Genomic DNA, 12,919 nt, shown 5'->3' with positions numbered 1-12,919 from the left:
AAAGACACATCACAAAATTATACAATGAGAAATGAAAAACATTTTTTACCCCTGGTAAAGATGGGTAAATAGACCTAGCATACAAAATTGAACAAAATACAATGTGTCTTGAAATCATAAATCTGCAAGTGAATATACTCACCTTCTGCTTCCCAAAGTGAGTTATTTTGGAAGGAAGAAATATAAATAAGCAAACAGCTGGAGAAAGTGTAAAGGGACATATTTGTAATATAATTTTAAACAAATCCCTATCTGCTCCTATGTTCATTTACTGGAAATAAACTTTAACAGAAGATAATTCTTTAAATATTGAGATCTCACCCTATGTCTTTTTACTCAAAGCTAGTTTGACATACTGTACGTACGTGTTTAGATATGTTACAGCTTCTAGAATCCACATTGTACCTGCAAAAAACAAATCAGTAACTTGAGGACAGTTAGAGAGAAGGATTGTAGAAATAAAACAGAAATTGGAAATGATGGATAATTTAAAGTCATTTAATTTTTAGAGTGTAAAAAAGATATTGCTATTTAGGAGTTTGGTACATCTCTCGATTTTCAAGTCATGGTTGTTTACTTTAAAGGAACGAAACATTTCTTTTTAACCTAATATAACCCTGAAGAAAGTATTTAACAAAGAACATTTCTTACTAGGTAGAAAAGCTAAAAGAAAATAAATAATTGAAGAATATTTATTCAGAAATATCAGTCAGAAACTAATGTTTCTGACTGACAGGTAGAACATAAGGGTAGGACATAAGACAAAGTGGACATCTGGAAACATGACCTCTGCCTGTCCAACACCATTCTTGTATTCAGATTAGCAATGAGTGAGGACAGTAGAGTGTTTTACATGAATTCATAAAACCGAACGTGGACATGTTGGGAAGAAGCTCATTCCAATCCACATTTCAATTTCAATCACCAGTCCTTTCATCTGTATCTTCAATCATGATTAAATATACAGTACAGACCAAATGTTTGGACACACCTTCTCATTCAAAGAGTTTTCTTTATTTTCATGACTATGAATATTGTAGCTTCACACTCAAGGCATCAAAACTATGAATTAACACATGTGGAATTATATACTGAACAAAAAAGTGTGAAACAACTGAAAATATGTCTTATATTCTAGGTTCTTCAAAGTAGCCACCTTTTGCTTTGATTACTGCTCCGCACACTCTTGGCATTCTGTTGATGAGCTTCAAGAGGTAGTTACCTGAAATGGTTTTCCAACAGTCTTGTAGGAGTTCCCAGAGATGCTTAGCACTTGTTGGCCCTTTTGGCTTCACTCTGCGGTCCAGCTCACCCCAAACCATCTTGATTGGGTTCAGGTCCGGTGACTGTGGAGGCCAGGTCATCTGGCGCAGCACACCATCACTCTCCTTCTTGGTCAAAAACCCCTTACACAGCCTGGAGGTGTATTTGGGGTCATTGTCCTGTTGAAAAATACATGATGGTCCAACTAAACACAAACCAGATGGGATAGCATGCCGCTGCAAGATGCTGTGGTAGCCATGCTGGTTCAGTATGCCTTCAATTTTGAATAAATCCCTAACAGTGTCACAAGCAAAGCACCCCCACACTATCACACCTCCTCCTCCATGCTTCACGGTGGGAACCAGGCATGTAGAGTCCATCCGTTCACCTCTTCTGCGCCGCACAAAGACACGGTGGTTGGAACCAAAGATCTCAAACTTGGACTCATCAGACCAAAGCACAGATTTCCACTGGTCTAATGTCAATTCCTTGTGTTCTTTAGCCCAAACAAGTCTCTTCTGCTTGTTGCCTGTCCTCAGCAGTGGTTTCCTAGCAGCTATTTTACCACGAAGGCCTGATTCACACAGTCTCCTCTTAACAGTTGTTCTAGAGATGTGTCTGCTGCTAGAACTCTGTGTGGCATTGACCTGTTCTCTAATCTGAGCTGCAGCTAACCTGCAATTTCTGAGGCTGGTGACTCGGATGAACTTATCGTCCGCAGCAGAGGTGACTCTTGGTCTTCCTTTCCTGGGGCGGTCCTCATGTGAGCCAGTTTCTTTGTAGCGCTTGATGGTTTTTACGACTGCACTTGGGGACACTTTCAAAGTTTTCCCAATTGTTCGGACTGACTGACCTTCGTTTCTTAAAGTAATGATGGCCACTAGTTTTTCTTTACTTAGCTGCTTTTTTCTTGCCATAATACAAATTCTAACAGTCTATTCAGTAGGACTATCAGCTGTGTACTGTATCCACCTCCTGCACAACACAACTGATGGTCCCAACCCCATTTATAGGCTTGAAATCCCACTTATTAAACCTGACAGGGCACACCTGTGAAGTGAAAACCATTTCAGGTGACTACCTCTTGAAGCTCATCAACAGAATGCCAAGAGTGTGCGGAGCAGTAATCAAAGCAAAAGGTGGCTACTTTGAAGAACCTAGAATATAAGACATATTTTCAGTTGTTTCACACTTTTTTGTTCAGTATATAATTCCACATGTGTTAATTCATAGTTTTGATGCCTTCAGTGTGAAGCTACAATATTCATAGTCATGAAAATAAAGAGAACTCTTTGAATGAGAAGGTGTGTCCAAACGTTTGGTCTGTACTGTAGTTTGTCTTAACACTAGTTAGTCTGGTGTTTTTATCTGAGATTTTGTTTTGTTTTTTTGCCTAAAAGATCTTAAACATAATCAGAAATTATCGGCAGTTAGTATAAAACCACTTTACTAATAACAGCCTCCAATATGGCCAACATACAGGACATTTGATAAAAATGTGAAAATACTCTAAAGCAGAAGATTTGGATAAGTCTTAACCAACTGAAGCTTGTGCTCATATATGAGGTTTGCTAGCTAGTAACTAAGATGTTGAACAGAGCAAACATCTTAATGTGGCTCTATTACTTTTGACATATGTTTAAAATTTGTTTTCAACATCAAGACAAGGTTCTATTCCTGCTGCTATAAAGACTTCCACAGCATCTGTCATGAGTTTATTCTGGTCTGAATTGTTAGCATCGGACTCCTCAAATGCTACTTTAGCTTGTTTTTTCTTCTTATTGGGTACATTTATATTCAGTTCTTGCCGTTTCAGTTCGAATAATTCAGTTTGATGTCTGTTCAAGTAGCGAGCCTGCAGTTTCCCAACCATGACTGACTGTGTTTTATAAAAAATACATTGTCATGTTTCTAACCATTAAAACCTATCTGACTTGTTAGTGAAGAAAAAGCTGAGTGGCCTATTTTCCGCCAGCTGACGAACAGTGAATAAAACATTCTTTATTAGCCTTATTTAAAACCCTTTTTATAAGTGCAGGCCAGGATTTTATATATTTTCAGTGGTATTTTGATCATCCACTTTGATTATGAACTCAAGGTCCTTAAGGTTGAAAGGCCTTCAAGCCATCACCCTAATATTTTGCTCCATCCACAGATTCTCTATCAGATTCGGGACCCTGACTGGGCCACTCCAAAGCATTAATATTAACGCAAATCAGAAGAAGTCATAATGGGCATAACTGTACCTTTACACCCTTAATTGCTACATTTAATTTTTGAGGTGTGAATGATTTCATGTGAATTTTTCAAAATTAACAAATATATACTTACACATCAAACCTTAGGTTCTGCTTCTCTTCAAAGAAGAAATCCAGCACAAACTTTCGGACAAAATCTGGATTTCGGGTGTTTTCGATTACCTCTGTCCTGCCAAACTATAACAATGGAAAAGACAGAAGATATTAACTATTATCAGCATTGACCCAATATTTGATATTTGACAATATACTGACAAATGAGTAAATAGTTAAATAAAAAGCTGGATTCAAAACTTTGATAATATAATCAAAACATTTCAAATGTATTTTACAGAAATGGGACTAAATTGCATCATGCCAAGGTGTCTGTAAAAAAGTCTCTAACCCCAGAGAAATCAGGGGCAGTACATCGGAGCAATCATCTTCCCCCCTTTGTGTGTTCAACAAGGCCCGCTTCCATCTTCCCTCCTGAGCCATGGCATCTATCTATCTATCTATCTATCAGTCTGACAATCACACAGGTAATCCTCATGTGGGCCACTGGCTTTGCCTTCTTTGATCTGGCCTGAGAGGACCATGTAATGAGCTATTGATTTTCGCACTGCCTCGCCACAGCCTCAGTGCCTCGACTCATGTCTTCAGAGGCCAGCACACATAATCTGTGCTATCAACTGTGTCCCCAGCCTATCCATTACAAACCCTAGCAGGGGAGTGCATTGGACCTCAGAAGTACCTGCCATATCAACCCAGCGGGAAAATCCCATGATGTTTGCTTGCTTTGTGTCTATTTTTGGCCTTTGGTTAATAATTTCGGAGACAATGTTGGTTAATCGGTGTCTTGTTGAGGCAGATTAGGGAATGGATTTGTTGCTATTGGAGACTTTTTTGTTATCCAAAGGTAGGAATTCTGGTCTGAAAGGCAAATATATTTTATTACTTTGGCTATGTACATGGGACAAATTAAAGAGTTTTTTTCCTGTACTTTTGAACACACAATGCATTTACTGTATCAGCAAAATATCAGCAGGGGATGCAAACTACATATATACTGTGCTGTGAAAAGATTTTGCCTCCATACAGATTTATTTTGTATTTGAATTGGATTTAGGTCCAGACTTTCACTAGGCCACTCTAAAACTTCATTTAGAGCTGGCCTTGTGATTGTGCTCTGGATTATTGCTCTGCTGCATAACCAAAGATAGATTGAACATTCTCCTGCAGGATTTTCAGGTAAAGAGCAAAATGTATGCTTCCATCAAATATGTCAAGTTGTCTTGTTCTTGTAGAAGCAAAGCAGCCCAAAACTCTCACCCTACCACCACCATATCTGACTGTCAGTATGATGTTGTGTTTCTGAAAGGCTGTCTTAGTTTTAGGTTAGATATAACATGACATACAAATTTCAAAATGTTCCACTTTTGTTTTGTCAGGGCGAATAATATTTTCCCAAATGTCTTGGGGATAATCAATATGTTTTTTGGCAAATGAGAAATGGACCTTTGTCTTCTTTTTTGCTGGTTTTGTCCTTGCATTTTATCATAGGGTTCATTTTGCCCAGTCTCTCTTCTTTATTGAACAGAATCAGAATCAGAATCAGAATCAGAAAAGCTTTATTGCCAAGTACGTTTTTGGACATACAAGAAATTTGTTTTGGCATAGTCGGTGCAATACAGTACAAATTAAACAGTATAAACATATCTACATTATAATATAATTATATGTGCACAGTTTTAAGTGAGTGAGAGTAAATATAGAGCAGTATTGGGTGCGAGAGCAGTACAACAGTGCAGATGATCAGTGTGCAAGTATGGCAGTGCAAGTAAAGCAGGAGTCCAAGCTGAGCGTTAATGTAACACTGACCTTAACTGAGACAGTGAGACCTGCAGAGTTTTGGATGTTGTTCTGGGTTGTTTTGTGACTTCCTGGTTGAATTGTTGATGTGTTCTTAAAGTAATTTTGGTTGACCAGCCTCGCCTAGGAAGGATCACAACTGTTGCATGTTTTCGCCAGTTGTGGATTATGGCTCTCACTTTGATTAGCTGGTATCCCAAAGTCTTAGAATTGGTTTTGTAACCCTTTCCAGGTTGATAGGTGTCAAAAACTTAGTTTTTCCACTGTTTCTGAAATCTTTCATGTGTATGTGTTTTATGTGTAGGTCAAGTAATAATTATGAATGGGTCAATTGTGAAATTGAGCTCAGCTTTCTAAAAATATAGTTTAATCACAGTTAATTCATGATTTAACAAAGGAGACTATTTTTTTCCCCAGAGGGCTAGGGCTAGGTTGACTTGGATTGCTTTTTTTTCCCTTATTGAATGAAATCACCATTTGAAAACTGCTTTTTGTATTTAGCCAGATTAACCTTATCCAATGATTATTTTTTGATATTTAGGAGTGACAATAAAGCAAAAACAGAAGAAATCTGTAAGGGGCAAACACTTTTTCACACCACTATATGTGTATGTAATCATATCTGGATTTGTGTAGAGTTGAGTCTTTACATTGCTTGGTAACGGTGAAAATGCAATAATATGTTGAATACAATACCACAGGCAAATTAAAATAACATGTTTTTAAACATGTTTGGTATGAAAAACTCAAGATGTTTTCTAATATGGATATAACTCAGAGTATTTCTTTAATTCATCAAATAAATAATTGTTGGCAGTAATGCAGTTCCACCCACAATTAGTGGCACCTCAAAGCTCGACAGCAGAAAAATCTAACTTGTAAATATTTTTTAGAGGGAACAAAAATTCCATGTTAGTAAATCTATTTTTAAATAAGATTATGTGTGGAACAATTATTGGCATTGCTGTTGATACTTTTTACAACCCACATTATATAACATTTCACAGGGTTGGTGCATCTCTCCAGATCATTCAGAGTCTCATACTCTCTTCTTCTCAGCTCACACCAGTTTTATTTTTATAAAGGTTTGTGCTGAGGACTGAAGGGCCTAATTACATTGGCCTTTACAAGAGCAACAAGCACACAAAATGACTGATCCTCCACTATATATAATAGTAGACATGGGGGACTTTTCCACATTTTCATCCTTTGTTACACGCTAAATCCACCTTAAGTTTTTATGATAGAAAGCTTGGTTTTAGTTTTGTATGACTTAAGCAGACAATCTCAGTTAAATCCTAGTAAAGTTTAGCCCACACTTCATGTTTGTGACTGTTTAACAGAAAGAAACTACAAAAATAAAAAAAAATTCGGGTACGTTCCAAAAAGAAACCAATTGGCATATAGCATCTACAGTTGTTATGGAGACTTGGTAAAACCAACATGACGATCACTAACAGAATTGAGGAGCAACACTGTTGGACCCAGCCATGGGAGGGGACAAGGACTGAACTACACACAGAAACTGGTAAAATCTCATAATGCACAGTATTAACCCTTTTTCATGACAGCTCTCAGGAAGGAGAAGTCATAGCTGGAATTCTTGTGATGTCATAGAGCTGCAAAACCCTGCTCCCCACAGCATTTCTCTTTCGCTCTTCACAGGCTGCTTTGGGAAGGACACATGCATTAAAGTCTTGAGCTCCCTGGCCGAGCAAAAGACTGCATCTTTTAAGAAAACATTGGATCCAATGTAAAGTATGGTCTGCTGTGGGTTCAGTCACCCTGCACAGAACCCTGGCCCATCAGATGTGCTGAACCCACTGTTCAATGGTTCACAGTAGGAAGTTGTGTCTCGGCAGAGTGCTAAAGCTACTGTCACTATCTGATCTGTCCTTGAAGCACGATCCTTACTGTCAGCTCATTTGTGCATGTGCAAAGAGAATTACTTCCATATTACTGTTGCGTGTGCTTTAGTCGTTTAAACAGTACTGGAAATAAGTATTTCCATCCTTAATGATAACGGTGTGCTATATTATATCCTGTAAATAGCTTTAATATAACATATGTACACATTTTGATATTATTAAAAAGTAGATCTATAAAGCAAACATATATATGATATTATATGATTGCTTGCTATTAAAAGGACCTACTTTCCAAGACAATCCTATAATTCACTTATTAACAATTGTCATTATTTTGTATGAAAAATATATTTTACTAGAAAATTGTTTATTAGACATATTGATTGAACTGTAACGTATTATGCATCCTCTGGTGGACACTCGTTTTAATTTTTCTTCCTGGAATAAAAATCCACATCTTTAAAAAAAAGAAAGAAAAAAAAAACGTCCTCTTTTCCAGAAAAATTCAGGTGACGGAAGACTGCATACGGATCCATTCTGTGATCAACATTGTTGCAGTGTACAGTGCAGAGAGAATCAAATTTTCAAACAAATTAAACTTTTCGCTCTGTGCAACGTAATCATTGCGCATGCTCAGAGCAGTCAAAACGGTCTATCGAAATGCGATTCATCCATTTTTGCTTGTACTTTTGTTATTCCTTTCATGTACTATTTATACAATTACAATTGTTGGGATTATGATTATTGATTAATTAATATTTATCAATAATTATAATTAAAAATCATAATTTGAGAAAATTTATTTCTTAACCAAAAATCCTCATTTATGAATCGAAACCAGAGATGTCTTCTGGTGTTGTAATTGTGGCTCAACGCCTTTGATAATTACAACCGTTAAATACCCAGTAATAATTGATAACTCTTACCAGAGATGTCACTGTTTAATCAACCGTTTCTGCCAAAACGTGTGGAACTTTAACCTTATTTTGACTGACAAATCACAGTTGCACAAAATAAACACAAAACGTCTTCTCTTTATCTGCGTGAAAAATTATTAAACCAATCAGCCTGATACAATTAGCTCTTCGATCCAATAATCTTCACCTACTCAAAGTTCTACACAAAAGGGTAAAATATCTAACTAAACAAAATAAAACAAAACAGCAGTGGGTGTGTATGAGATCAAACCAGCAGTTATGGCAGTTATGGCAAAATAAAAGGGGAATATGGTTGAAGGAAGCTTTGGGTGTGCCCCTCCCAAAATGTAGCTCAGCAGGACACGGGCAGTCATAAACCTTCTCCCAGCAAGGTTGTAAAACTCAGCCCACACAAAGGATCATAAACCCTTTTGGCGGCAAACCAGTAAAACATGAACTTTAAGACAATGAAAATGGTTGATTTTCACCATAAGGTTATTATAGCAGTCCAGTTTCACGGCGCACCTGCTCTCAGGTATTTGCACAGTAAAAGCACAATCTTGCGAGACTCGGCGGACTCACACAACAACAATAATCACGTTTCAAAATAACAATGGCATGCACATACAATTCAGAACACATTAGACTCTAAGTGGCGATTCTACATCGCACTAAATCTCCTCTATCCTGCCCGAACTATTCATAATAAAGAAATAAAAACAAAAGGTGGATTTTACTTGTTAAAGTCTTTTTTCTGGCGCGGGGAGTGAGAGGAAAAAAAAGGGGTTGAAGGCACCTCCGCAGTTAAACTCCAAGAAAGTGATCAATCTCCGTCCTTTGGCCTCCTTGGCAAAAAGGAAAAATATGATCTGACCGTCAGCAGTCGACTAGAACCAAGCGAGGAGGGAAAGTTGCGTCTCCTTGAAACTCCGTGGTTTTTGGTTACGTGTAAAACTCACGTCTTCGATCGGCAAAGTGAAATTTCTGGCCTTCTCATTCCAGAAACCTCTTTCATGCATTTTTCGTTGGCCAACGAAGGAGAATAAATGAAGAATCCATGTGAGACCTCTTCTTCTCCAGAGAGAGATGCTTCAGATGTTGGTCCGGTATCCAACATGAAAGCGCTTCTTTCAAACGTTCGCCTTCCTATATTACCTCCTGTGACGTCAGACCTGGGACGGCCCCGTCATATCAGCCGCAGTGGCCGCTGGGTTTTGTACGACAGACTATCCTGCGGTACAAAAGGGCCGATGATGTTGGAAAGGCATAGTGGCGTCCATCAACGTGGTCCAATATTCAGCAAACAAGTGGTCCAACACAATGAAATATAAAAAGAAGCATCCTACTCAATAAAAGATAAAAAAAAAATAAATATAGGATGAGATAAAAGAAAAAATGGCTTCCTGAAAGTAATCCTGTTTGTGCATGTGTAGATGAGCCGACAGTACGGATCGTGCCTCTGGGACAGATCGGGTAGTGACAGCTACCACTAGTTCTATTGTGTTTACAACTTAGTTTGATCTGTTTGCGCCGTGATTGGCCATAGTACTCCACCAGCGCTTAATATTTGTTGATTGTGGTACTTAAAGATTCATGTGAGACTAAGAGGGGTTGCTATATAGCAACACATCCTCTATTTCTTTCTATGGGTTTCCATTTCTATGGCTAAGATATTAGTTAAAAATTGTTTTATTCTTTTTTGTCACACTTTAGATTATCACTTTAATAAGAGTTGTGCTTATAAAGCCGTTCTGCTTCAAGAGATTGTGGGTGTAATTTGATTGGATCAAATTTGTTGAAAAATGGTCTCGCAACATAGGCAAATAATTTCATCATTTCATAAAATTTGCTTACATACCTGGCTAAACGCTGTTTGCTGAAGGAGCCGTTTGCACCTACCCATCTTAGAGTTATTATGGGCCACACCAAATTCAATCAAATAAATTAAACTCATGTAATACACTAAAGTACTGTATTAGTGCCATGGGGGGCATGAAAATTGGTTGTAATAGAACAATTACCTTTTGATGCCGTGTGTAGCAAACATTTTCCTTAAACAGAACATTTCCAGGTTTAAAATATAATGGTCAAGAAAGAAATGAGTAAGATTATAATTATATGAAGCCACAAAGAATTGATGTGGCTAGCAAACTCTTCTATGTCATGTTAATTCAGCCACCACTCGTAGTAACATCTTCAGATTAATGTTACACACTGCTATGCCTATGTCGTTTCCCACAACCAGGACACTGGATCCAGGACATTGGAGCATGTCGTTGAGACTGCTTCTATGAGGTACCTGGATTTCTGAAGATTTCAGCCCCCATTGAAAATGCTTTTCATTGTCTTTTTGAACACCGAGCAAAATGTTAACACTGAGCAAAAAGTTATGTATTGAGAGACGTTCCTATGGAGCCAGCCAAGAATGAAAACACAACAGCTAAAATGAATCCATTCTGTTATGCAAGGACAGAACATTAACAGGTAAAAGCAGTAGTGTGAGGGGTGACATGTGACATAGAGGTAGAGCAGATACCCCACATACAGAGGTATTTAGAACACAATACAATACAATACAATACAATAGAAATGTCCTTCATTGTCCCTCAGTGGTGGAAATTCAGGTATACCAGCAGCAAAGTGAAAGGCAAATGAAAGCATGGAGATACACACAATATCTAACAGCTGTTGGGAGGAAGGACCTGCAATAACTAAGCACTAAGATGCAACTTTCACTAAAGAAGCTCTTTGGTTCATGGTTTTAAAGGCACTGGAAAAATCAAAGAACATGAGTGCTACAGTGCTTCCAGACATCTCCAGGTGGGTCAGAGCTAGGTGGAAGAGGTAGATGAGGGTATCATCCACCTCAAAGCCAGGCTGGTAGGTGAACTGCAGTCGATCCAACAAATGAATCACATGGGGTGAAGATGGTTGAGGACCAATGAGTGTCTTCATCAGATGCGGTCAGTGGTACAGGCAGTGTAGCTGTGAGGTCCTTCAGATCTAGCCTTAAACACTGGTAACACACAGGGTGTTTTTCACAGCCGTACTTTAATCAGCTTCAGGCTCAAGTTTTTTCCATGAAGGAGAAACCTGAAGGAGAAACCTGAGATGCCACACAGTTGATCTGTGCAGCATCTCAGGAGCCTGGAGCCGATGCCGTTCGGACCTGCAGGCTTTCGCACCTTAATCTTTCGCAGGTTGTTCCTTATCTGAAGTTTTAAAAGGGACAAGATAGTGGAAGGGAAGTTGTGGGATGGAGTATTCTGAAGTGGAGGGGGTGGGTGATGGCCAGGGAAAAAAAACAAGTTTGTGTCAAACATAAAGAGGTTGCAGCTGCAGAGGCTGAGCATGGGGCTGGGTGAGCTCTCATCTCCTCTTTGTTTCCTCATCTAAAGGCTCTCTTCTTCTCCTTGGGGAGAGCCTTTATCTCAGGATTAATCCAGGACTTGTTATTGGAGAAACACTGTACCTTGATTAGGGGATCAGTGTTATCCCCAAAGAAGTTAATATAGTCCATGATGCTGTGTGACAGTGTGGATAGCATCACAGGCTGCTGAGACATAGCAGTCGGTGGGACATACACCGGTAACTCTGGTATACAGTGCCTTGCGAAAGTATTCGGCCCCCTTGAACTTTTCAACCTTTTTCCACATTTCAGGCTTCAAAAATAACGATATAAAATTAAAATTTTTTGTGAAGAATCAACAACAAGTGGGACACAATCGTGAAGTGGAATGAAATTTATTGGATGTCTCAAACGTTTTTAACAAATGAAAAGTGGGGCGTGCAATATTATTCGGCCGCTTTACTTTCAGTGCAGCAAACTCACTGCAGAAGTTCAGTGAGGATCTCTGAATGATCCAATGTTGTCCCAAATGACTGATGATGATAAATAGAATCCACCTGTGTGTAATCAAGTCTCCGTATAAATGCACCTGCTCTGTGATAGTCTCAGGGTTCTGTTCAAAGCGCAGAGAGCATCATGAAGACCAAGGAACACACCAGGCAGGTCCGAGATACTGTTGTGGAGAAGTCTAAAGCCGGATTTGGATACAAAAAGATTTCCCAAGCTTTAAACATCCCAAGGAGCACTGTGCAAGCAATCATATTGAAATGGAAGGAGTATCAGACCACTGCAAATCTACCAAGACCCGGCCCTCCCTCTAAACTTTCATCTCGAACAAGAAGAAGACTGATCAGGGATGCAGCCAAGAGGCCCATGATCACTCTGGATGAACTGCAGAGATCTACAGCTGAGGTGGGAGAGTCTGTCCATAGGACAACGATCAGTCGTACACTGCACAAATCTGGCCTTTATGGAAGAGTTGCAAGAAGAAAGCCATTTCTCAAAGATATCCATAAAAAGTCTCGTATAAAGTTTGCCACAAGCCACCTGGGAGACACACCAAACATGTGGAAGAAGGTGCTCTGGTCAGATGAAACCAAAATCAAACTGTTTGGCCACAATGCAAAACGATATGTTTGGCGTAAAAGCAACACAGCTCATCACCCTGAACACACCATCCCCACTATCAAACATGGTGGTGGCAGCATCATGGTTTGGGCCTGCTTTTCGTCAGCAGGGACAGGGAAGATGGTCAAAATTGATGAGAAGATGGATGGGGCCAAATCCAGGACCATTCTGGAAGAAAACCTGTTGGAGTCTGCAAGAGACCTGAGACTGGGACGGAGATTTATCTTCCAACAAGACATTGATCCAAAACATAAAGACAAATCTACAATGGAATGGTTCACAAAT

At 38.9% G+C, this 12,919-nt stretch overlaps 1 protein-coding gene across 2 annotated transcripts in view; it reads right to left on the bottom strand.

The window, feature by feature from the left end:
- The window catches only part of LOC124875959 (copine-9-like), a 195,269-nt gene that overhangs the window by 138,665 nt on the left and 43,685 nt on the right, over window positions 1-12,919 (bottom strand). For both annotated transcript variants that reach the window (XM_047378403.1, XM_047378411.1), the window contains 2 exons: window positions 3,595-3,698; window positions 367-405 (listed from right to left, as the gene is read on the bottom strand). In XM_047378403.1, the coding sequence (XP_047234359.1) occupies window positions 367-405; window positions 3,595-3,698 (143 nt within the window). The remainder of the gene's footprint in view (window positions 1-366; window positions 406-3,594; window positions 3,699-12,919) is intronic.

The sequence above is a fragment of the Girardinichthys multiradiatus genome, chromosome 1 (genome assembly GCF_021462225.1).
Source record: "Girardinichthys multiradiatus isolate DD_20200921_A chromosome 1, DD_fGirMul_XY1, whole genome shotgun sequence".
NCBI classification, from domain to species: domain Eukaryota; kingdom Metazoa; phylum Chordata; class Actinopteri; order Cyprinodontiformes; family Goodeidae; genus Girardinichthys; species Girardinichthys multiradiatus.
Note: the sequence above shows the minus strand (reverse complement) of the source record. Positions and strands in the feature narration are given on the sequence as shown.